We start from the raw sequence: 26,743 nt of genomic DNA, 5'->3' as shown, positions 1-26,743 counted from the left end.
TTTCTAAATCCCCAAGCCGCAATGTTAAACACACAATATCTGCTTAGTGGGCTCATATCACTAAATTTGGCCAGATCCAATCTTATGTTCCTTTCACCATTATTTTATACACTTAATATTCATCCACACACATATTCCTCAAATTTATGTCTATATAAATTGGAAAGATCATGGTTCTTTTTGGAGTATAGTGAAATTCCTCATTAGACACACTTTGTACCTCACCTGTTGGGGACTGCTGAGACTTGAGTGGAGTTAGAAATCTAGAAGCTGAGGGATAGTGGGGGTGGGTTCTGAGGAGAATCAGCAGTGTCTTGCAAGGCAAGTACCTTAGGGTAGGTCATTACAAGTCTCCTTAGGCAAAGCAGGATTAATCTCTTCAGACAGAGTGGAAGGACTGCTTCTATTGGCAAGGAAAACTAAGAAGTATTTAGGAATTCAATGTCTCCAGCTTCATCAGGATCTTTTCTATGTCCCAATCCCAATTTTTAGGATCCCATTACTTCTCAACCAATATCTTCACTTATCAGCAGACCCCTTGTGAGGTTGGAAATTCAATTTGTGTTGTCATTCAGCCACTTGCAGGATGAGGCTCTGGGGTTGGTTTAAAGCACTCTCAGCACTGTGACTACAGGAGATAAAGGTTTCTTGTAGAGCAGATATGGAAACTTTCAGGTCATTTATGCAGTGTTTAACCTGGGAATTTGAGTCCTTAAGCTCATCTTTTTCTTTCCCCACTTTATCTAGTGTAATTAGAAGCAGCCAGCCAAACTCATTATACTTGTTAGTTTGACAAAAATGTTCTAAAGTATCAAATACAAGGTCACCTAGTACCTTGCCTCTTGTAGGTATTTGATAGGAGTATCCAGTAGTTGTATTTTGCATATCTCTATTGCCACATCATGTCATGGACTATCAATGCTCTCTTTATTACTGGAGAATGAACTCCAGAAACTGCAGAGCCAATTCAGAAGATTTATCCTTAAGATTCTGTTCTTCTAGAACTATTCTTAATATCAAAGTCTGTATTGTTCAGGTTTCTCTAGAGCAACAAAATCAATAGGATATTTATATAATCTTTATCTTTATATCATCTATTTATCTATCTGTATGTATCTGCATACACACACATCTATATATAGAGAGAGAGAGAGGGAGAGAGGGAGGGAGGGAAGGAGGGATAAAGAGAAAGAGATTTATTTTAAGGAATTGACCATGTGATTGTGGGGCTGGCAAGTCCAAAATCTGCGGAGCAGGCAAGCAGGTTAGAAACTCAGGCAGAATTTCTACAGTGCATTCCTGAAGTAGAATTTGTTTTTCTTTGGGGAACCTTAGTCTTTGCTCTTAAAGCCTTTAACTGATTAGATCAGACCTACTCACATTATGAGGGGTAATCTGCTTTACTCAAAGTTAACTGATTGTAGATGTTAATCATATCTAAAAAATACCTTCACAGTAACATCTAGACTAGCGTTTGACCAAAATAACTGGAAACCATAACTTAGCCAAGTTGACACATAAAATTAACCTTTACAAGGGGCAAAAGAAAAATGACATCACACAGGTAATAACAATATAATTAACAGATAACTTCTAATCAGAAACAATGGAGGCCAGACATCAGTAAAGTGACATGTTGAAAGTGATAAAAGAAAAACACAGTCATCTAAGTATTTTTATATTCAGCAAATCTATTCTTACAAAAAAGGTGAAATCAAGATATTTCCAAATAAACAGAGACCGAGAAAATTTGTTGCTATCATGCTTTTCCCAAAAGAACTATTAAAGGAATTCCTTCAGACCAAAAGGAAATAATAATTTATAGTAACTCAAATCCACAGGAAGAAATGAAGAGTACTGGAAAGAGCAAATATGTGGGTAAATATGAAAGTATATGTAACCAGCCAGATAGATTATAAGGAAATAAAGGACTTGAACAATACCATAGACCAACTGGACTTGACAGACACATACAGAACACTCCAGCCAATGTTAGCAGAATACATATTTTTCTCAAGTCCACATGGAAATTCTCCAGGATAGACCAGATGTTAGGTCACAAAACAAGTCTTAATAAATTTAAGAAGATTGATATCATACAAAGCATCTTTTCTGATCATAATGAAAATAAACTAGAAATCAATAGCAGAAGGAAAACTGGAAAATCTACAAACATGTGGAAATTAAATAAAACATTCTTAAACAACAAATGGATCAATGAAGAAATCACAAGATTTCTGATACCAAAGCCAGATTAAGACACTACAAGAAAACTAGAGGCCAATATCCCTTATGAATATTGATGTAAAAATCCTCAAAAAAATATAGCAAACCAAATTCAATAGCATAATAAAAAGATGGCCAAGTGGGATTTATTCCTTGAAGGAAAAGATGGTTCAACATATGAAAATCAACCAGTGTAATACACTACATTAACAAAATAAAGAAAAAAGCCACATGATCATCTTGATTAATGCAGAAAAAGCATTTTACAAAATTCAACACTCTTTCATGATAAAAACACACAACAAACTAAGAATAGAAGGAAACTACCTTGACATGATAAAGGAAATTTATGAAAAGCCTGCAGCAAACATCATACTGGATGGTGAAAAATTGAAAGCTTTTCCTCTAAGATCAGGAAGAACACAAGGCCCCCTCCTTTTACCATGTCCATTCAGCATAGTACTGGAAGTCCTAACCACTGAAATGAGGCAAGAGAAAGAAAAAAAGGCAGCCAAATTGGAAAAGAATAAGTAAAATTATTTCTGTTTGCATATATCACAATTTTATTTATGTAATTATTTTTATTTATTTATTTTTTGGTAAGGAAGACTTTCCCTGAGCTAACATCCATTGCTAATCTTCCTCTTTTTTTTCTCTTGAGGAAGATTAGCCCTGAGATCACATTCATGCCAATCTTCCTCTACTTTGTATGTGGGATGCCTCCACAGCATGGCCTATGAGTGGAATAGGTCCATGGCCAGGAGCCAAACCCTGGAACCTGGGCCTCCAAAGTGGAGCATGTGGAACTTTAACCACTTGGCCATGGGGCTAGCCCCTAATAATTTTATATATAGAAGACTACAAATATCCCACAAAAAATCTATTTGAATTAAAAAATTCAGCAAAGTTGTAGGATACAAAGTTGACGTGCAAAATCAGTTGTGTTTTTAAACACAAACAATAAATAATCAGGAAAAGAAATTAAAATAATTCTACTTATAATATCATCATAAAGAATAAAATACTTAAGAATAAACTTAATCAAGGAAACAAAAGACATACACTGAAAAATTACAGAATATGGTAAAAGAAACTGAAGAAAACACAAATAAATAAAAAGACTCCCATGTTCATGAATTGGAAAACTAAACATTGTTAAGAGAGGATGTCGATACTACCCAAAGCATTATAAAGATTCAGTGCAATACCTATCAAAATCCCAATGATGCTTTTTGCAGAGGTAGAAAAATGCATCCTGAAATTCATATAGAGTTTCAGGTGACCCCAAATAACCAAAACAATCTTGAAAGAGAAGAATGAAGTTGGAGGTCTCACACTTGCTGGTTTCAAAATATATTACAAAGCTGCAGTAACCAAAAGAGCATGATAGTGGCATAAAGACAGACATGTAGACCAATGCAATAGAATAAAGAGCCCAGAAATAATCCTTCACGTATATGGTCAAATAATTTTTGACAAGGGTGCCAAGACTACTCAAATGGGGGAAAAAATGGTCTTTTCAATAAATAGTGTTGGGAGAAGTGGCCATCCACACACAAAAGAATGAATTTGACCCGTACCTTTATACCATATATAAAAATTAATTCAAAATGAATCAAAGATCTGAATGTAAGAGCTAAAACTATAACACTCTTAGAAAAAACATAGGGAAAAAGCTTCATGACATTGGATTTGGCATTGATTTCTTGCATATGACACCAAAAGCATAGGCAACAAAAGACAAAATGGATAAACTAAACTACATCAAAATTCAAAATTTCTATGCATCAAAGGACACTATCAACAGAGTGAAAAGACAACACATGGAATGGGAGAAGATATTGGCATATCATATATCTGATAAGGGAATAGTATTAAGAGTATATAAACAACTCCTACAACTCAACAGCAAAAAGCCCAAACAACCAGATTAAAAATGGGCAAATGACTTGCGCAGACATTTCTCCAAAGAACATACACAAATGGCTAATACATACATGACAAGATGCTCAACATCGCTAGACATTTGGGGGATGCAAAACAAAACCACCTTATACTAATTAGGATGGCTACCATTAAGAAAAACCCCAGAAAATAATAAGTGTTGGTGAGGAAGTGGAGAAGTTGGAACTCTTGTACACTGCTTGGGGGAATGTAAAATGGTGTAGCTGCTCCCCCAAAAAAGTGTATGTCAATTCCTCAAAATATTGAAAATGGAATTTACCATATGACCCAGCAGTTCCACTTGTGGGTGTATACCTAAAAGAATTGAAATCAGAGTCTCAAGGAAATATTTTGGCTACACTCATGTTCATAGCATGAGTGTTGTGGTATACTCATGTTCATAGCAGCATTATTCACAAAATCAAAAAAGTAGAAGTAACCTGAGTCCATCAAGGGATGAATGGATAAACACAATGTGGTATATATGTACAATGGAATGTTATTCAGCCTTAAAAGGAAAGAAATTCTGCAATATGCTACAACATGGATGGACCTTGAGGATATTATGCTCAGTGAAATAAGTCAATCATAAAAAGACAAATACTGCATGATCCCACTTAAATAAGGTACCTACAGTAGTCAAATTCATTGAGAGAAAGTAAAATAGTGAATGATCTGGGCTGGGGGTAGGGAGGAATAGACAGTTATTGTTTAATGGGTAGAGAGTTTCAGTTTTGCAAAATGAAGAGTTCTGGAGAAGGATGGTTGAGATGGTTGCACAACAATGTGAATGTACTTAATACTACTGAACTGTACATTTAAAAATGGTTAAGATGGTAAATTTTATTTTATGTGTATTTTAGCACCATATAAAATAATAGTAAAAAGTCTATGTAAATATATATTTCACTTTTACTTCTTTAAAAGACATAAGATTGTATAAAGTAATGTGATAACACTGTATTTATTGAGTTCACAATACGGACAGATGCAATATACATATGATAATTGCATAAAGAAAGATGGAGGATATTGAGGTATACTGGAACAAAGTTTCTATATTTACCACAATTAAGAAGTAGATTATGATTAATTAAGATGCATATTGAAATACATGGAGTCATCACTAAGAAAATAACACAAAAATGTAGTAACAAAATCAAGAGGAATTAAGTATACACTAAAAATTGCTTATTTAACACAAAAGAAGACCATAAATGAAAAACATAGGAATGAAAAACACGTGTCACACATAGAAAACAAATACCAAAATGGCAGATGTGAATTCAACTATATCAATGAGAGCATTACATGTGAATGGACTAAATACTCTAATCATAAGGCAGAGATTGTTAGATTAGATTAAAAAAGAAGATCCTATTATATGCTGTCTATAAAAGACATAGTTTAGATTCAAAGACACGAGAGTTTAAAAGTAAAGGGTGGAAAATATATGCCATTAAAACAGTAACTATAAGAGAGCTGGTGTAGCTATATTAATATCGGACAGGGTAGACTTCAAGAAATATCACTTGACATAAAGAGGAACATTTCACAAATATAAAAGAATTAATTGATCAGGAAGATATAACAATTTTAAATGTCTATGCATGAAACAAGAGTCCCTAAATACATGAAGCAATAACTGACAGAATGAGAAGGAGAAATAAACAATTCAACAGTTGGAGATTTAAATACTCGACTCTCAATACCTGATAGAAAAAATAGACAGAAAGTCAACAAGAGTATAAAAAACTTAAACAACACTACCAACCAGCTTGACATGATAGTGAGAGAACAACCAATGACAGCAGAATACACGTTCTTTGTAAGTACACTTGGAATCTTCTCTAAAATAGATCACATGCTATACCAGAAAACAAGTCTTAATAAGTTGAAAAGAATGCAAATCAAACAAAATATATTCTCTGATCACAAAATAATTAAATTAGAAATCAACAATGTAGAGATATTTGGGAAATCCCCAAATTTGAAAATTATTTGAAAATTAACAACATACTTCTAAATAACCTATGGATAAAATAATTTCACAAAGCAAATTAGAACATATGTTAAACTGAATTCATCTGAATATACAACTTATGGAATCCAGCTATAGCTATATTAATAAAGAAATTTTTCTCTTTAAACACTGTTTTTAAAGAAGAAGAAAGATCTAAAGTGAATAATGTAAGTCTCTGCCTTAGTAAGCTAGAAAAAGAAGAGCAAACCAACCCCAAAGCAAGCAAAAGGAAAAAAAAAATGAAGATTGGTTTAGAAATGAATGAAATAGAAAACCAAAAAATGACAGAGGGGAAAAAAATAGGGAAATTCAATGTAAACAAAATGTCGTCTTTGAAAAGATTTAAAAAAATGACCTTTTAGCTAGGATGAGCCAGAAGAAAGAAAGAAGACACAAATAACCAAAATCAGAATTGAAAGAAGGGACATCACCACTGACCCTACAGGTTTTGAAAAAGTTCTATGGGAATACTACGAACAGCTTTATGCCAACAATTAGACAACTTAGATAAAATTTATCTATAGCTTCAAAACAGTACCTATCAAAATTCCAGTATCATATTTTTTAGAAATTGCCAAGCTAATTCTAAAATTTACATAGAACTTCAAAGGACCTAGACTAGCCCAGAAAACTTTTGAGAAAAAAAAGATTTAAACTACCTCACCTGAAAACTTACTATAAAGCTATAATTATATAGACAATGCGCTACTGGTGTAAGGATAAGCATATAGGTCAATGGAACAAAACTGAGATACAGAAATAAGCTCTTATGGTCAACTGAATTTCAACAAAAGTGCCAAGGCAATTCAGTGGGAGGAAAGGATAGTCTTTTCAACAAATGGTCCTGGAATAATTATACATTTATATGCAAAAATAAATATTCACATCGTTACTCATGCTATACACACAAAAATAACTCAAAATGGACCATAGGCCTTAATGTAAGAGCTAAAATTATAAAACTTCTGGAAGAAAATACAGAGAAAAAAATCTTCGTGACCTTAGAGTTTTAAATATGATACCAAAATTATACTCCATAAAAGAAAAAAATATAGGATTTGACTTCAAAATTAAAACACTTTTCCTTTCAAAAAGAGAAAACTATTAAGAAAATGAAAAGACAATCCACAGATTGGGAGAAATATTTGTAAATCATATATGTCATAAAAGACTTGCATTTAGAATATACAAAGAACACTTACAACTCAACAAAAAGAAGGTAAGCAACCTAATTAAAAAAAAAAAGATTTGAATAGATATTGCCCAACTAAAATATATATAGTTAATAAGCACATGAACAGGTTATCAACATTATAAGTTATTAGGAAAATACAAATTAAAACCAAATGATATACTTCTTTACACACCAACTAGAATGGCTATGATAAAAGAGACAGATGATGCAAGTGTTGTGAGGGTACGGAGAAACTTGAAACTTCATACATTGCTGGTGAAAATGTAAAATGTTACAGCCTCTTTTGAAAAAAGCTTGACATTTCTTAAAAAATTAAATATATATCAAATATTTAAAGAAGGATTATTACCCATCTTTGGCAATCTCTTTCAAAAAATAGAAGAGAGGGGACCATATCCCAACTCATTCTATGAGGCCAGTATTACCCTGATACAAAAACCAGACAAGAATATCACAAGAAAATAAAACTACAGACCAATATCTCCCACACATATAGATGTAGAGTCCTCAACAATAACTAGCAAACTGAACCCAGAAACATGTAAAATGGATTGTATACTATGACTAAGTGGGATTATCCCAGGAGTGCAAGATGGGTTTGACATCTGAAAATCAAAAACTAATATAATACACAATATTAATATAATAAAAGACAAAAACCATATGATCATCTCATTTAAAAAAAATGATTTGACAAAATCCAATGCTTTTTGATAAGGAAAACACTCAAAATCTAGGAATAAGAAGGAAATTTCATCAACTTGATAAAAGGCATCTACAAAAAACCATCATCTAACACCATACTTAATGATAAAAGACAATGCTTTTATCCTAAAATCAGGAGCAAGAAAAGGATGTCTGCTCTCTCCAGTTCTATTTAACAATGTATAGCCAAGGCAGGTAGGCAAAAAAAAGAAATGAAAGGCATCCAGATCAGAAATGAAGGAGAAAATGATCTCTATTTGCAGAAGACATGATCTTTCATATAGAAAATTCTAAGGAAACCACCAAAAGACTATTACAATAAATGAATTCAGCAAAGTTGCAGGATACAAGATTAATATCAAAAATCCACTATATTTCCATACACTAGAAATGACAAATCCAAAAATGAAATTAAAAAAAGAATTCCATTTACAATAGCATCAAGAAGAATAAAATAGGAATAAACTTAACAAATGAAGTACAAGATTTGTACATTGAAAACTACGAAACTTTTTTGAAAGAAATTACAGAAGATTTAAATAAATGCAAAACCACTCCACATTCATGGAATGGAAGACAACGTTGTGAAGATGACAGTACTCTCCAAATTGATCAACAGATTCAATACAATCCCTATCAAAATGCCATCAGGCTTTTTTTCTTTTTGCAGAAATTGTCAGCTGATCCTAAAATCCACATGGAAATGAAAAGAACCCGCAATAACCAAACAATCTTAAAAAGGAACAAAGTTGGAGACTCACGCTTCCTAATGTCAAAACATACTACAAAATTATAGTAATCAAGACAGTGTGGTATTGGCATAATGATAGATACATATATCAGTGTAAAGGAATTGACAGTCCAGAAATAAACCCTTTCATTTATGGTTAATTGAATTTTGACAAGGGTGCCAAGACAGTTCAATAGAGAAAGAAATTCTTTTCAATAAATGGGCTGGGACAACTGGATTCCACACGCAAAAGAATGAAGATGGACCCCTTACCTCACACCATATACAAAAATTAACTGAAAATGGATTATAGGCATAGACATAAAAGCTATGACTACTAAACTCTTAGAAGAAACATAGGAGTAAATCTTATGACCGTGGCTAGGCAACAGTTTCTTAGATATGACACCAAAAGCATGAACAACAAAAGTAAAAATAGATCAGCTAGAGCATCAAAAATCCATTCTGTGTCATGAATGATGACTTCATTCATCATTTTGTTCTTCAAATAATACCATCAAGAAAGTGAAAAGACAACCCACAGAATGGGAGAAAATATTTGCTAATCATATGTCTGATAAGACACTTGTACACAGAATATATAAAGAACTTTTACTTACAACTCAATAATAAAAAGACAAATAATTCAATTACAAAATGGCAAAGGATTTAGATAGACATTTCTCCAAAGAAGATATACAAATGACCAATAAGCACATTATGCTTAGCATCACTAATCGTTAGGGAGATACAAACTAAAACCACGAGATACCACTTCATATTCACTAGAATGGCTAAAATATGACTGACAGTTTAACAACAATGTTGGCAAGGATATAGAGAAATTAGAACTCTCACACATTCGTGGTGGGAATGTAAAATGATGCTGCCATTTAGGAAATGTTTTGACAGTTCCTCAAAAATAGAGTTATTATATAACTCAGACGGTTAACACAATTAATTACTTACATGCAAATTAAACTATTCTTAGTTACCACTATATCTCCATTCATCTGGCTAAAGTTAAAAGAGTGACAATACCAAGTGTTGACAAGAATATATAGAAACTTCTATTTTCATATATTGCTTACGGGCAGTAATTGGTACAACCACTTTGCAATACTTTTGGTATATACTAATACTAAATATATGTAAAGCCTACTCCCTACCACTTCCACTCTTTAGTATGTATATACTCAGAAGATTTAGGGCTTATGTCAACCAAAAGATAGGTATAAGAATGTTCATAGCAGCATTATTTTATTTTATTTTATTTTGTTAAAGATTTTATTTTTTTCCTTTTTCTCCCCAAAGCTCCCCAGTACATAGTTGCATATTCTTCGTTGTGGGTCCTTCTAGTTGTGGCTTGTGGGATGCTGCCTCAGCGTGGTTTGATGAGCAGCGCCATGTCTGCGCCCAGGATTCGAACCAACGAAACACTGGGCCGCCTGCAGCGGAGTGCGCGAACTTAACCACTCGGCCACGGGGCCAGCCCCACAGCAACATTTTAAAAAACACCAAACTAGATATAACAAGAATGTCCATCAAGAGTACATTTGAGGGGCTGGCCTGGTGGCACAGTGGTTAAGTTCACACATTCTGCTTCTCGGCGACCTGGGGTGCACTGGTTCGGATCCCACGTACGGACGTGGCACTGCTTGGCAAAAGCCATGCTGTGGTGGGTGTCGCACACATAAAGTGGAGGAAGATGGGCATGGATGTTGGCTTAGGGCTGGTCTTCCTCAGCAAAAAGAGGAGGATTAGCAGTAGTTAGCTCAGGGCAAATCTTCCTCAAAAAAAAAAAAAAGAATACATTTGATAAATAGTTTGTGTTGTGGTAATACAATGGAATACTAGACAAAACTTATCTACGTTGATACAAGTCAAAATGCTGGTCACCTTGTGGGAGAGTATTAACTGGGGACCTGCTGGGGTACTAGAAATGTTTCGTATGCTGATCAGGGTGGTGGTTAAACATGTACATATGCGTGTGTGTGTGTATGTGTGTGTGCTTAAAAATTTTTCTGAGCTGTCCGTGTATTTTTATATCTTACTGTATGCATTTTATAACATGGAATTAAAAAAGTGAGAATAGATTTATGTCAGGATGTACAGCCTAGAAACTTATAAAAATCTTACTTCTGAAGTAACAACAAGTTTGAAGGGATAGGGGAGGAGATGGAATTTCCCTGAGTATATTTTTTCATGTAGTTTTAATTTTTGAATCACATTAATGTTTTAAATATCAAAAAATAAAATATCAATAAAGATGGAAACAATTTTTAGGGGTTAGTGGCAGAAACTGAGATGTCGACAAGTAATTTCATCTTCTGTTTTACAACTTCCAGTCTTCCTTGGAGTTAGGTTGGGATCATATGACTGGTACTGGCCGAAAAGCTTCAAAAAGGAGACTTTGGGCTGAAACAGAAGAGCTGACTTTATTCCTTCCCTTGCTTTGGCCATTATGGCGATCACATCCTGAGACGTGGAGCCACAGGACGGATCCTGGATCTCTAAGTCACCACGTGGAGCACAACTGCCTTAAAGAATTATTCAACTTGTATTGGAGTTTTTGAGAGTCAGAAATAAAACCCTTTTGATTTGAGGACTTGTTTGTTGCCTTAGCATAGCCTAGCGTTTTCCAACAGATAGAGAAGATGTAAAATTGAGGTGATTTGTTGAGAGTGAGGAGACGTAGTGACTATATTAGGGGAATTGGAGAGAGTGAGATAAAGGTTTTCTATACACTTCAGGAGAATGGGAACGAGAACATTTATAGAATATTAGAGCTAGAAGAAAACTAGATACATTATTCTATTCTTTTCATTTTGAAGACAAAGATACTAGGAGATACCAGAGAGATTAATGATTGGGTCAAGGTCACAATAACAATTAGTGGTAGAGACAGGATTACAATCTAGGTTTCTGAGACCTTGAGAAGAGTCTCAGGGTTAGGCTGCAACTACTTTTGAGAGCAGCTAAACATTTGCTTAGGGTCCCTTAGGATATTTTGAACTTCCTTCAGTTTCCTGGTGAAGGATCTAGATGGGAAGAGCAGCTATCTGAGCCCCCAATTCTGAACCCACAACATAATCCCTTTTTCATTTCCAATTTACTGTCTTTCCTCTTAGGCAGTCCACTGTGGGTGACTTGAAATAATCAGGAAATATCTTTTACAAGAAATGGCACTTTCACTTTTTACTCTATACCTCTTATTGTTTAGATTCTTTTCTTTTCTTTTCTTTTTCTTTTTTATTTTTTTAAAGATTGGCAACTGAGCTAATAACTGTTGCTGATCTTTTTTTTTTCTACTTTTTTTCCCCAAATCCCCCCAGTACGTAGTTGTACATTTCAGTTGTGGGTCCTTCTAGCTGTGGCATGTTGTTTGGATTATTTTTTATGATTCAAATCACTTGTGTAAACAAAGTAGACAAAAAAATAAAATGTCCTTGTTGAGAATTTTGCTCCCCTATCTTTCATGTTTTTTGGGTGGACAAGCTCTTTCTCCTCCCACGTGTAAGAATAAGACTAAGAAATGCTTGTGGCATTGTTTGAATGAATGTCTGGAGGGCCCAGGTCGTTTTTAAAAATGACAGATTTATTTATACAAATGTGTTCTTTTGATTTATAAAATCTCTTTCTGCTTCAGCATTGCTCAAGACTGGGTGACCACCCGCAAGTCCTCCCCCTGCCCTGAAAAATCTCTATCTATGATCTGGGTAACTTCCCCCTTGTGTCTTCCTCTGGCTCCACTGGCTATATCTGATCCTTTCCTCCCAGCCCCTCATCTCTCTACTTCTGAGCTATGACCACTGCAGGTAGACACTTCCCGACCTCTCTTTTCCATCTCCACTCTGACCCTGGAGATTACAGGAGGTCATTGTCACATCATCATTGGCCAGCCAATCAGGTGGGCACTTCCCTTCAATGAACCCCTTGTTCCAGAGGAGTTCTCAGGCAGCTTCAATGGAAGGAGGGAGCCAAGAAGGAGGCCTGGCATAAGTCCAAAGATGATCATTACAACATGGATTGTGTACATTTTTTCCCGGAAAGGTGTAGGGTTCCCCTTCCCACCAAAAATCAGTTCGGTAAGTGGAGTTGGTGGTAGACAGGTGGACTTGTTTCTCATGTATCTTCTCCCTTCGGAGCCCCCTGCTGCACTTCCAGAGAGATCTTACAACATATAACTTTGGACAAGAATGGAGGAGGGGGCTGAGTCTCTAGGTGTCCTGAGGGCATCAATTTACCAATTTGTTGCAGGATGTTGAAGTTGTGGAAAGCGAGGCTGTGTCTGTAGTACAGCACTGGTTGAAAAAAGTGAGTACGATTCCTCTATGACTCAGGGTACCCCAAATTCTACAGAGCTGCCCTCTAAGGGGCAGGGATCTGGACTCCCCTCTCCCTAGAGCCAGGAAACTCAATCAAGTTTATCGCCAAACACCCTGCCTAGAGCTGTGTCTAACTCACCAAATGGCCTAGGAGATGCTGGGGCTTGTGTCCTTGTAAAAGATGTGTTGGAATACGCTAGCCTGGTCCTGTTTCTCGAGCATACTGGAGGCAGAGTTTCAGACCCGTTGCCCCCAGCTGCAGAATGTCTCAGGAATACCTTGGGATAGGGCCGGGGATGTAGTGAGTTCCTTGGAATTCCACGGGAGGGTAGCCATAAATGAGCTGATTGCAGCACCTGTGAGGTATAGAGTGTATTTGTGGACACTCGGCATGTGTGTTGTGGTGAAGAGGAAGGAAAAAGAGGGAAAACTGGAGATCAGATACAGAGTGCCACTTTCAGAGGGAAGTTACTCACATTTCAGACTGAAGAAGAGGCTTCCCAGGACATAAAGGAGAAGATGTCCACCAACGGCCCTCCCACCCATGGCCAAGATGTACATGTGACCAGAGATGTGGTAACTGAGAGTCTGAGACAAACCATTCTGGACCTGTGCGGGGAGTGGGGGGAGGTGGGAGGTCATACTGCAACGGGTCTTAGGCAAGTGGGCAGAACTTGTCCAGGAGGGGCTCCATCCTGGCCAGGGGGTCCTTGCTCGCAGTACTCATGCAGACCCTACTTGGATTTCGTAGGTCAAGCACCATCTCTCAAAGTCTAATTTGTTAGCAAACCAGAGTCAAGAGGTCCTGGAGGAAAGAACAAGAATCCAGTTCATAAGATGGAGGTAAGCATCTCATTTTTCCTGAGCCAAAGTGTGGGGAGGGAAGGGCAGAGAAGGCACAAGCGCCCTCTTCAGGATTCCTGGACAAGACAGACCCCAGCTGTTCTTCTCTAGAGATGTAACTTCTTTGGCTGAGGAATTCTTCAGCCTTACTTTGGGGTCTTAAGGGAATATTTTTGCTATCTTGAAAGCCCAGCTCATTGCTAAATTTTAAAATGACTTGAGGGGTTGGAAAACTGGGCTTGCTCACCATTTCTTCAGTGCTTCTGAATAAATTTCAGACTTCTGTTATTTTTGCACTTGGTTTCTTAGAAGTGGCTGCACTTTAAAGAGCTAAAGGAAAATAAGCTCTTAAAATGCAAAAGCCAAAGCCCTCATCTGCCACTGAGGTATGTGGAGGTTTCTCAGCGCCCGAGGGTGGAATTCTGGGCTCCACACGAGGGGGCTTTGAAAGCCCCTCTCTGTGTCTGCTGGAGCACAGAACATCCCCTTCCACCTTTCCTGGTTCTAAAGATGCTACGACTCAAGGTGGAGGGCGCTGGGTTTGGAACTGGGCTCACTCTCTCTGGCAGAGCTTCCCTATTTCCTTTCAGGGATTTGTGCTCACTTGGGGTCTCTTTTCCAAGTAGAAGAATTGTGGGATTAAACTGGGCCTTTGCGAAACTGTGAGGGAGCCCCCTCTAATCTCTGTCTTCTTCCTGTCCGTGTTGCCATGGCCAGCTTTGCTCTCTTCTATCAAAGAGGATATATTTCTCAAGAAATGTATTTGTGCTTCAGGATATCCAGTTTTCACGTGGGCATTAGCATTTTAAGAGAGGATTCAAATGCTCAGTGATTACACAACAGGAAGGGATAATTCATGGAGGAATTTGAGACCTCCCTGGGAAAGATTTTTGGGCTGGGGAAACCTTCCAAGGTCCCTGAAGTCATAAACGTTGGTGACTGTAATCCAACCACCGCCCTCCACAAGGGGGCTGGTCCGTCCCGAGTGGCTGCACTATGGAACTCGAGATGTCGCAGTTCCTTGGTTTTGATAATGTGAACATCATCTTCCGACTTTCTTTCCCGCCCCTCCTGCTTTTTTCTCCTCAAATCCCCCCAGTACATAGTTGTATATTCTAGGTGTAGGTCCTTCTAGTTGTGGCATGTGGGACGCTGCCTCAACATGGCCTAATGAGCCTTGCCATGTCCGCGCCCCGGATCATTACCCTGGGCCACCGAAGGGGAGCACGCAGACTTAACCACTCGGCCACGGGCCGGCCCCCAACTTTCTTTAAACCTTAGCTGTGCAGCATAACTAAGTTAAAGCTTTAGAGCCAAGCTACAGGAATCACCGTCAATCGTCTATAAATAATTTTTCCACTCTGGATTTTCTATGGAGGTTTTTTTTTTAAAGATTTTATTTTTTTCCTTTTTTCCCCTCAAAGCCCCCCGTACATAGTTGTATCTTCTTAGTTGTGGGTCCTTCTAGTTGTGCATGTGGGACACCACCTCAGAATGGCTCGATGAGCAGCGCCATGTCCGCGCCCAGGATTCGAACCGATGAAACACTGGGCCGCCTGCAGCGGAACGCGAACTTTACCACTCAGCCACAGGGCCGGCCCGTCTATGGAGATTTTGAGCCAATAAACTCTGCCTGGTTCCCCCTACAATCCATTGGTTTTGGTACCCTCCTGTTAGTTTCAGTAGGTATAGTCTGTAGTCAGGGAATACATGTCCCTTTATTAAGCATCAATGAGTACTCATTTATTTGGTAGATGTGTGCTGACCATCTGATGTTTGCTAGGCCCTCTGGAAGATAGAGAAAAGGATAAGATGGAGTCCCCAGTTTCAAAGGGATAAAAGTTAACTAGGTGGATAAGGTGTGTGAATATTAGAGAAGTCATGAGGAATACCTGTGAGAGCACAGCATGGGAGACCCAGGGCACACGTGTTCTAGGCGTTGCCACCCAGGGTACTCAGAAGAGCTTTCTAGGAGGACATTTGCTTGGACTGACCTATGAACTGGGCTCTGGCTAGAAAAATGGGAGCCAGGAATGGGGCCCCCCACAGATTGCAAGAGCCTTGGCAACTTGGTCAGTCCCATCTGGCTTCCAGGGCCCAGTGCTGTGGCCTCCCGCCCCCTTTCCACCTAGGGCTGGGGTAATCTCTCCCTCTTGTGGAATGCTTCCATGCTCTCTTAGCTCTCTCTTTGGGCACTAACCCAGCCTCGCCTTGGGTGGGTGGTATTTGTGAGCACATTTGTCTTGTTAGAGGCAGCATCAATACTGTCTCCACATTGAAAGCCCGAAGCCCCTAGAAGAAGGTGTTATCCAGAGAAGGCAGTTTCAACAGACACAGACACAGGGCATTCAGTGGACAGGCTGGTTTTGCTAGAGTGGAGGGTCTGTGGGAGGAGAAGGGAGTACAGAGTTGGGAAGGACGCGAAGCGGACCATAGAGAAGAAGGCAAATCCAGCATGGTGAAATAAAACAGAAACAGCAGCAGCCATGAGGTATCTGTAGCTTCTTTGTGACAGAGTTTTCTGGAAGTATTTCTAAATCCTAGTGAATATGGCACAATGTTGATCGTAAAGAGCTGATCTCCAACGAGGTTGGAGAGGCATTCAGAAGGGGCGAATTCCACATCTTACAGGTCCACTGACTGCTGTGTAACTCTAGTAAGGGTGCTTAACCTCTCTGTTTCCTTGACTCTCCTTAGGACCATTTGCTACCTGCTCAAGATTATCGGGTGGCTCAGGGGTACTTGGTTAGTGAAAAGAATGCTTTGTGCTCCTAATACAAGAAGGGTGAAGGAGCAGCTCACAAGTCAAGGCGACGGAGTCAGAACTATTGTTCATATGATTGCAGCTCTAGCAGTTTCACAATGCCTAGTAAGAAAGAGACTCAGGAATCCCAGTGTTTGAATGGTGTTTTGCAGCCATACCCGTATCTTCCAAGTGCCAAGTGAGGTGAGAGACGATGTTCTGCGAGAGCGAATAGAGCAGGTGAGACAAAGGTAAGCGTTTCGGGACAAGTTGTTTCATCTTCCTGATGGGAGGTAGCGGGGTGAGGCGGCTGCTGGCTCTTTTCTGTGGGTCTCCCTTAGCTCCAGCCCAAGCCTGGGGCCTTTCTGGGCTGAGACCCTCTTGGCTGGACCCTGCTCGTAGGCCCAGATGGGGCGAAGGCCCAGGCACGGGCCCTCTGCCTGGCGCAGCTCCGTGCATGGTCTGGGGAGGTCTGCCCCTGCAGCCTCCCTGCGGCTCCATCCCTGTCCTCTGTCCCCCGAAGCATAAGCCGTCTTACGGACGAAGCATCTCAGGAGCTTCGCAACAGAACTTCCTACTCTGACTGCTAAGAGCAACAGGCAGGAGAGCAGCAGGTGAGGGGCCGGGCAGAGAAGATGGTGTCCTCGGCTGGGAAGTGTTGTGCTGGGGTGAGGGCTCCATGAAAAGGTTTAGCCTTTCCCTCTTGGTGAGGGGCTCCACTGGGCCATTGGGGGTGGGGGAAAGGCAGCTGCCTTAGGCCCCTGCGAGCCTTCTCTTAAATTTCTTGAAGGACTCAAGGTCAAGTTCAGAGTGGCCTCTCTGACTGTTTCAACTGTAGTGTCATAGACCAGTGCTTCTCAGTCGTCTCAGGCCTTAAGGTCACGTGGGGATCCTGTGTGAGCAGGCTGTGGTGGGGCCTGCATTCTGCCTTTCTCATGCTCCCCAGCATGGCCACTGCTGGTCAGCTGACCCCTCTTTGAACCACAAGATTACCAGCACTGGAGTCAGGGGCCAGGGGGCATAGGTTTTGGCCCTGTCACGAATTAGGGCCATAACTCTGAGTCACAGAGCCTCTTGGTCTGCACTTGTTACCAGTGGTCATAACAGTGGCTGTTCACGTGACTCTGGAAGGTGGCAGGCCAACGATAGATGCTGCAGCCACAGGAGCTGTCCATTCAGGACATGGTTACTGTACCCCCACCAGGGGCGCAGGACCAACTTGGCTGTCATGGGGGTGCTGATGGAGTGACTTACACACAGCTCACTCCCAGCATGCTTAAAGGAGGGCCATGGAGATGTATATAGGCATTTATCAAACACTTATTATACGCCAGCTTCTGCACAGGCACTGTGTCAAGGTTTCTCATCTGATCCAAAACAACCTTAAGAGGAGGGCATCGTTCATGCCCAGTATACAGACGGCAGAGGTTAAGCCAAGCCTTGGGAGCAGATTCTGGGTTCCAGTCCAGCTCCATCATGGGCAAGTTACTTTATGCCTCTGTACCTCAGTTTCCTCAGACTTCAGAACGTGGTTCTGAGGGCGATGGTGTTCAGCACATGGTACGTGTCATGTCAAGGGCTTGCTGATATGAACAGAGATGAGGAATCTGAGGTGCTTGCAGGGCCTTCTGAAGTTGGGAGAAGCAGAGCAGGGCTTTACTCCGGGCTCTGTCTGACACACTGCTGCCCTTTCCTTCCTTGGGTTTTCTGCTCTCTGCATCCAGCTCTATGGATGTCCAGCAGGCTTAGTCACCGTCAACCCTGCCTCTTAGCTGTCCTACATTTCTGTGACACGCCCCTTGGGCATTCCTCTGCTTTCCAGGTTGATGTCCTTTGGAATCAAGGAGCAGCCTGTGTCAGAAGAATGTCCATCCCCCTTGACCTGCGAGCGACACCTGGGCAGAGAGAATCCAGTGGGTGAGCCCTTCCTTGTGACAGTGGCAGCACTGGAATCTTTTTGCTGAATTGCTAATAAAGAGCCATGCTATTTAACCACCATCCTGGCCTCTGGTGTGAGTGCTCTGCCATTCATGCATTCATTAGACCACCAGACCGATGCCATTCACAGATCCATCAGACTCAGCACCTCAGGGGCGGCCTCTGGGACACAGCATGCAGGCCCGTGGGGAGACCACACCAGGCCACCAGAGCACTGTGTGATGTGGGCTATGCCCAGTGATCCTGGAATGCTGGGGGTGGCACAGGGGGCAGGGGAGGGGACTTCCTGAGGGAAGCATGGCTTGTGTGCTTCACTCAAGTATTTATCTTCATTTATTCCTTCTCTAGTGCTCTTGCTTTCTTTATGTCGATCCAATTTTCTGACCTGTATCTTTTAACCTCTCTGCAGGACTTATTTCTTGCAAGGTAGGACTACTGGTGACAATTTCCTTTGATTTTTGTTTGTCTGAGAAAGTATTTCGACTTCACTTCTGAAGGACAGTTTTGAAGGATGCAGAATTCTAGGTCTTTTTGTTCATTTTCTTTCAACACTTTGAATATTTCATTCCACTCTCTTCGAAGCTTGCACGGTTTCTGAACCCTCTCTGGGTAAGGCTTTTCTCCTCCGCTTTCAGGAGTTTTTTCTTTGTCTTTGATTTTCTGCAGTTTGAATATGATACGCCTAAGTGTGGATTTGCTGGTATTTACCCTCTTTGGTGTCGGAGCTTCCTGGATATGTTGTTTTGGGTCTGTCATTACTTTTAGAAAATTCTCAACTCTTACTTCAAATAGTTTTTCTTTTTTCTTCTTCTTCTCGTGTTCCCATTACTCTTATGTTACACCTTCTGTATTTGTCCCACAGTTCTTGGATATTCTATTCCATTTTTTTCATTCTTTTTTTTCTTTGCTTTTCAGTTTGAGAAAGTTTTGACATTTCTTAAAACTCACTGATTCTCTCCTTGGCTGTGACTAGCCTACAGATGAGCCTGTCAAAGGCCTTCTTCATTTCTGTCGCAGCGTTTATTATTTCTGGCATTTTCTTTTGATTTTTCTATGGGTTCCCGTCTCCCTGCTTACCTTTCCCATCCATTCCTGCATATTGTCCACTTTTTCCATTAGAGCCTTTAGCCTATTTATCACAGCTGTTTTAGATTCCCAGTCTGATAATTCCAGCATCTCTGCATGTCTGAGTCTGGTTCTCATGCTTGCTCCATCGCCGCAGACTGCATTTTTACCTTTCATCGTACTTGCAAGTTCTGCTGAGAGCTGGCTGTGGTGTCGGAGGTAAAGGAGCCGCGGCAGACAGGCCTTCTCTGTGAGGGCGCCTATTTCCCCATCAGGAGCTGGGCTGTGTTTACTCCTTCCAGCAGCTGTGGTTTCAGAGGCTGAAATCTCCTTTAGCGGCCTTGTTTCTGTCCACCCTGTCGTCTTTGGGCCTCCCTAGTGAGCTCTCCTTAAATAGGGCCTGAGGCCTGCAGTGCTTCCTGCTGGCAGCCCCTGTCGTTGCACGGAGCCCTGCTGATGGGGTGGAGTGTGAGCGGAGGGGGGAGCGTCCTGTAACCCTCTGATAGGTCTCAGTTTCTTCATGACCTGTGCTCCTGGCCTGTGACCTTCACAGTGCTTCTCGGCTTCCCCGCCTCCCGCAGGAAGCAGGAGGGGCCACAGCGGCACATTTTCCTCCCCCAGCTAGGTGGGTTCTGACAAAATCATCTTCCTCGAGAGCAGGTCCTTGTTAAGGAGAACAAAATGCTCTGGACAGACTTTAAAATGGCTCTTTCCCCCTCCCCTTGCTGGAAGGAGGGGGAGATTTTTCTCTGATCTTCACAGGATCACCCTGTGAGAACCTGGTGGGGATCCTGGAGGTAACACTCAGAAAGAGGGGGCTCATCTGCGACTGGGCCTCCGGGAGGGGCTGACTTTCAAGCTCGTCCACACTGAGCTACCAGCAGCCCCTCCCTTACAGGAGCTCAATCTCCTGCCCTGGTGTCCACGGAGAGTCAGCTCGGGGAGCTGTGGTGCTCTGTATGCACCTGTCTGTCTGTCTCTCCAGTTTCTGGGCCAGCGGTTTGCCCTGTCACCTCCGTTCTCTGAGGGATGTAAGAAGAGTCATTGGTTTTTGGCTTTTCTCACTGTGAGGATGGGAGTGACCACTTCCCAGCCCGTTGCACAGGAGACTGCGAACTGGAGGGCTCCTGCAAGTACTTACTGAGTGTCCATTAGAGTCACGGAGACACTCACGGAGCGCTTCCCACAGCGGGGCCCCATCCAAGCTCTTGTTCCAAGCAGATGCCATTATCATCAGAGGGGAGGCAGCAGGGCACCAGGGGCTAAGCACCTTGACAGGGCCACTCTGCTGACAGAGGCGTGTCACAACCCAGCCTCGCTGCTGGCTCCCAAGCCTCTTTTCCCAACCACACTGTTACAGTACACGTGGGCCCAGGGCAATAACCCACCCTCTCCTTGTCCTGGTGAAACTTTCATTTTGACGGGGGAGACAAGTTTTAAACAAGCTATTTATTAGTCACAATTTTCATAACTACTGAAAAAGGAGTACTACACATAATGAGAAATTGCTTTAATCAGAGAGGAAAACTGAGATGTATTTTTGACTATTTTTAATCATCGCCCCCATTTTACAGATGAAGAACTGGAAGTTCAGAGAGGTTAAGTAGCTTTCCTGATGTCACACAGCCATTAAATTTGAGTCCAGACAGTCTCATGTCAGAACCAATGCCCTTGTCACTCCACTGTAGTGCAAAGCTGGGGTGAAGGGTCATTTTGATGGTGGTGGTGAGCCTTGGCCAGCCAAGTGCTGTAAGAGAAAGGGGGAGGCTAGAGGTAGGACAGGCCCTCAGGCACGTGGCCCCCATTCCTAGTGGTCAGGAACGCTTGCACTTTCCCTCTCCATCACCTCTCCCTCCCAGCCTCCCTTTGCCTGCTTGCTCCAGAGGAGAAGAGCATGAGGAGGAGTTAAGCTGGCCAGGGCAAGTGAGGGCCTCTCAGATGAGGAGAGCAGCAGGGCGTGACAGAGGGAATGCCAACAGGCCCATCTGGCTGGACTGGAGCAGGAGGAAGAGGGGCCATGGAGGAGGCTGTTGAGAGGGGGTCAGGGCCAGGCCAGGTGGCGTGCAGACCTTGTTAAGGACCCCAGCCTGGCCTTCTCCTAGCAGAGACGGGAAGCGCAGGAATGCTGGAAGCAGGAAGTGATCATACATGTGCTGACAGACTGTGGGATGGGATGGGAGCACGGAGCCAAGGAGGGATCCCCTGGGGAGGTGAAGGGAGGTGAGAAGGGGAGAAGAAAGTTCCCGTGGGCACAGCTGGCCACGGGGCTTCCGTTTGCTCAACTAGGGAGGTTGTTCAGTTTGGGTCATGATTTGGATCCCTGTCGGTCATCACAGTGGTGACATCAAGCAGGTGGACAGACTGGACGCGGCTGGCAGGTGCGAGTAGGGTGGAGAAATGGCACACGTGAGAGAGCCTGGTGCAAGGAAGAGCTGGGCCATTTTGGGGGAAAGCTGCAGTCCGCATCTCCGTGGGAGGAGAGAGGTACAGAAGAGGTAGCGGGCCTTCCTCAGCAGTCCTGGAGGCACCTTTGCCCTCCCAGCCCCTCACTCAAGCTCTTGGGAAGGCAAAGAGCAGCTCAGCGAGCCGAGCTCCCAGCTGCAGGAGCTCCTGTTCACAGTCCAGCAAAGGGACAAAGCCCTCTTGCTACCGGAACTGAGCGGCTGTTTTTCCAGGAACCACCAGATGGCGCCATTTCCACGCAAAAACAGATTTCCTGAAGGCGAGCTAGTCTCCCGTGAGTCACGTCCTCTGGGTGGCGGGATTTAGATTTTAGCAGCATTTGGGAAGACTGAACAGATGAAAGACCTCTGAGTATCTAATTTAATGATGAATACAGTTCACACCCATGTACATGAACTACACAGGGGCTATTTATTAAAATAAAACTTATTGATCACTTACACCCAGCACCGTGCTAGAGCATGGTCAATATCCCGTCACATCCTCAGGGAGTCAGAGTGGTGGAGGGCTGACATGCAAACAAATGATGCAATGTTTTGGGAAAAGAAACCAAAAGTGGACAAACGGTAGAGCAGAGGAGGGAGTGATTTTCGTCGCTTGGGGGAAAAAAGTTTCTGCTGACTTCCCAGCAGAGGTGACGTTTAAGCAGAAGCTTGGCCAGGCTCTGGCAAAGAAGGAGGGGTCTTCCAGGCAAAGGGAAGACCCATTTGGGAAGGCATGGAGGACGTTTAGGGAACCGGGCCTGGCCCTGGATGTCTGGAAGGCAGGGTATGATGGGGGGAATGGCAGGAGAGGAGGTTGAGAGGCACACAGGTATGGATCCTACAGGTGGGTGCAAAACAACCCACGAAAGCTGAGGGGAGGACCCAGAGGAAGGGAGGAGCCCAGTGTGCACTGCTGGCCAGGCAAGGCTTCCCGGGGGGAGGGGAGACATGCATACGCTTCCACTTCAGGCACCTGGAAAAGAGGGGCCCGTCACACTCAGAAGGGAAAGGAGCCTGCAGTTGGGGGCTGTGCCCTGGGAGGCGATGGCTGAGGAGCTCACAAGTCCCGTTCGCTCTCTCACACACAAACATCCGGGGTCTGGGGAGAGAGGGAGCCACATTAGTATTAGAGTCGCAGCTCTTTCAAACCTAGGGTGGAAATGAAATCATTAAGTGGCTCAAATGGAGTTTTGTTCTGTGCATGATTAACCCCAGGAGGGGAGTTTGGGAACAAATATGCCTGCTTTACCTGTATTACAGGGGGACTGAGCCACGGTAAATTAAAAGAAAATCACTGGCAAATTTGGGACCAGTCAGCTGTGACCAAGCCATTTGTGTAGTTAAATGGAGCTGAAAGAGCTAATAAAGGCTTTGCGGTCATGGATCCTTCCCGAGGAGAGGGGGAGCTGGGGGCGGGGAGCTGGTCCGGGCTGAAGCACGTGGAAGCCTCACCTGGGACTTCTCCGTGGTTATGGTGATGGCATGGGGGGCGCTGGCCTGCTGTCATCCAGGTGTGTGTCATTTCCTAACAGGACCTTGTTAACTCTAGACAGAGACAGCGAACCAGGGCCAGCCTCAGCCCTCTGGTGTCTCAAATAAGACAGACTCTGTCTAGACAAAGACCAGCCTTGGAGACAGAATCGGCGCCTCCTGAGTCTGTCACCGCAGAGTGAGGTGCGAGTGGGGGCTCAAGATCAAAGCTCTCTAATGAAGGGCACCAAATGTTGTAGGGACTCCCCGGATGAAGACCCAGCCGGTGCCTTGGGGTGTCCACCCCCAGAGGAGAATGTTAGGCACCAGCCAAATGCAGCATATGAAAATGCGACAGGCTGCCCTCAGAGGGCCGAGGGTGCTGGGCGCAGGGCGAGGCGGGGAGAGGACGCGCGGCGGGCGCGCTGCCCGGGCGGGCGAAGGGGCGGCCGGGGAGGAGGAGCGAGGGCAGCGGGGGCCTGCGCTCCAAAGCCGCGGGCACGGTCTTCGGGCTCTGGGACTCGGCGCCAGAGCGGCAGAGGCTGCAGCGCAGGGAGGGCGCGCGATCAGGAGGACACGGCGCCCGCAGCCGCGCCAGGACCCTCTCGGGGGCGGGACTTACCGGCGGGCGCCGACGGCGCAGCCGGGACCGGCTCTGCTTTGTGCCCTCACCTCCCCAAGGGCTCTGACGCCCGGCCTAGTTTATTTAGTATGTGCCCATGGGGCCGCCACCCCCACCCACGACGAGCTGCTGCTCCCCAAGGCCGGGGGAGGGCCGGGGCGGACGGGAGACCCCGCGGAGCCACCAGACGCGGTGTTCGACGGGCTTTCCGAGTACTTGGAGGCTCCGCCGCGAGGCTCGAAATTCACTTTCCATCTTGAGGGGAAAACAAAGGCAGAAGAAGGCAGCAGCTGCCCGGGAGAGTTCGGGAAACCTCGCTCCCGGCCGGCAGAGCCGGGATGCAGGCGCGCCGATGGCCTAGGGGACGCGCCGGCCTCCCCGCGCTCCGCCCCGGTCCCCTCCCCCCCCCAGCCCACCCCCCCCCCCCCCCCCCCCCCCCCCCCGGCTGCCGTCCCGCTGTGGGACATAGGCGGTTCTCTCCAGGAGAGTGGAGCCCAAGGCCTGGGCCGGAAGATGCCAGCCCGCGGGCTCGGGTGGGGTGGGGTGGGGTGGGGAGCCCGGCCTTCGAGGGGAAGCCGGCAGGGGCAGGGGCGGGGTGGAGCAGCCCGGGTGACTGTCTGTCCCCCTCGGCCCCGCCCGGGGCGCCCTCCCCCTGCACTGCGGGTCCCGGCTCAGGAGACCCTGGGGGAGAAGGTGCTGGCGGTCTCGGCCTCCGGCCTCCTGCTGTCGTCGCCTGGCGCTCCCCTGGGGCCTGAGGCAGCCTCCGCCCTTTCGGGGCCCGGCGTTTGGGGCATTCCACGACGCGTCTCTTTGAGGGTGGGCCTGCAGGGCCCGCCAGTGAAGGCGGAATGGGCGCTGCGAGGCAGGGTCCGTACATGAGAGGCGGTGCAGAGAGGCCAGCAGCCACAGCAGTGCCTGCCTTCTAAGCGGGATGCGTGGAACGCTCGTGAGAAACTACAGGGGGCATGTTTTTGGTAAAGAGGGTGCATTTACCAGAAATGTGTGTGCACCCGTGTGCTTTTTCTGAGAGGCAATATAGCATAACTGCTAAGACCAAAGCTTCTCGCGTTAGACTGCTTGTGCTGGAATTCTGGCTCTACCATTTAGGGGCTGTGTGATGTTGCGCAAGTTGCTTAACTTCTCTGTGCCTCAATTTCCTAGAGTCTTTGGGAAGATCAAGGGAGGTGACCCCTGTAAAGTGCTCAGCACAGGCCTAGCAGTTGGTAAACTCCCACTGATCAAAGCGTGGACCGTGATGGTGATTACACCCGGGAAGAGGCACCCGCGGAACCCCTTTCTGACTGGGACGGATGGCTGGCTGTTACTCTTCTTCACATATTTCTTAAAATACTCTCACCAGCCCTTTGCAGTGGACGTTGGTGATCTGGTTGCTTCACGAAGGAATGCTCCGTCACTGCCCTCTGGGAGCTGATGCTGGAAGGTGAAAGATGCTGGGTGCATACAAAGATTCTGGGGGACCACAGACAAACATTCAGTGAAATTAAAACTACCAGGTGTGTATGGAGGGGGTGTGTTGTCAGAGCTGTGCTTAGTCCCTCTGCGAGGTGGGTGAAGTTTTCCTGGAAGAACCAGAGTCCCAGTTTTGCAGACTCTGCAGACATGCTTCCCCGGGCCTAGCTGGACCCCAGGACTCCCCTTACACCCTGGGGAGGGGGGCTTCTCTGGTTCTGCGTGCCAGCTCAGGAAAGCCACTGCTTCCTCTGGCCTCAAGCTTCCTTGGGGTCTGGGAAGAGAGGCCCTGAACATGGCCGGGACGAGACGCAGTGGCATGGCATCTTGTGGCCAGCAGATGACACTGTTCATCCATTGTTGCCAGCACTGGTCCCCGGATGGTGCCCCTCCACCTCTTCAACCCCAAGCTGCTGATTTCTCAGATGTTTCCACCAGATGCGCTGCACACAACACCAGCATGCTCTGTTAGCATCCGCACTTAGCTCTTGTGTGTGTCATCCCGTGGGGCAGGTTCTTCTGTCCACTCAGGGGTCCTTGGTTTGGGAGTCATAAGGGGACATAGGTCTTAGTTTTGGGGGAGGAGGTGCCTTGCTCTCTCTGGCTGCAGGCAGAGGCTAAGGAGTGAAGTCCCCGTGCCACACCACAAAGTGATAGGCCCTGCCTGCACACCACTCGGGGCTTCTAGGATGCCCTGTAATGAGGGGTGGAGTGGGGACACGCAGGGTGTGTGCAGACACAGGAAGGGGAACCACTGTAAATCAGCCCTGGGCTTCTGAGCCCCTTTTAGGGACCTCAGTCTTGTGTCCACTTCGTGCAGAGCTAGGAGTGAAGCAGTGCATCTCCAGCTTTGGGCATCAGAAGCCCACTGAAGTGTGAGGGTACTCACTAAAGATGGAGATTATTGAGCACCACTCTGATTTATTTTGGTGGGTAGGCTTGGGATGGAGCCCAGGAGCCTGCATTTTTATCAGACCCATCCAGGTGATTTTGA

General features: G+C 44.4%; 1 protein-coding gene across 1 annotated transcript; it reads left to right on the top strand.

Moving 5' to 3' along the window:
- Positions 1-12,833: 12,833 nt before the first annotated feature.
- SPATA19 (spermatogenesis associated 19) lies at positions 12,834-17,327 on the top strand. Its single transcript, XM_046685008.1, has 6 exons — positions 12,834-12,911; positions 13,084-13,140; positions 13,635-13,727; positions 13,903-13,994; positions 16,911-16,988; positions 17,261-17,327. The coding sequence occupies exons 1-6, from the start codon at positions 12,834-12,836 to the stop codon at positions 17,325-17,327; spliced, it is 465 nt and encodes a 154-aa protein (XP_046540964.1).
- Positions 17,328-26,743: the final 9,416 nt, after the last annotated feature.

Source organism: Equus quagga, chromosome 14, assembly GCF_021613505.1.
Source record: "Equus quagga isolate Etosha38 chromosome 14, UCLA_HA_Equagga_1.0, whole genome shotgun sequence".
Classification (NCBI taxonomy): Eukaryota; Metazoa; Chordata; class Mammalia; order Perissodactyla; family Equidae; genus Equus; species Equus quagga.
Note: the sequence above shows the minus strand (reverse complement) of the source record. Positions and strands in the feature narration are given on the sequence as shown.

Bases quoted from the DNA above. Each gene is read 5' to 3' on its own strand.
- SPATA19 (XM_046685008.1), top strand. From the start codon at position 12,834: ATGATCATTACAACATGGATTGTGTACATTTTTTCCCGGAAAGGTGTA. The intron at 12,912-13,083 runs GTAAGTGGAGTT...AATTTGTTGCAG, and splicing joins TCCCACCAAAAATCAGTTCG to GATGTTGAAGTTGTGGAAAG. The intron at 16,989-17,260 runs GTAAGCGTTTCG...TGTCCCCCGAAG, and splicing joins ATAGAGCAGGTGAGACAAAG to CATAAGCCGTCTTACGGACG.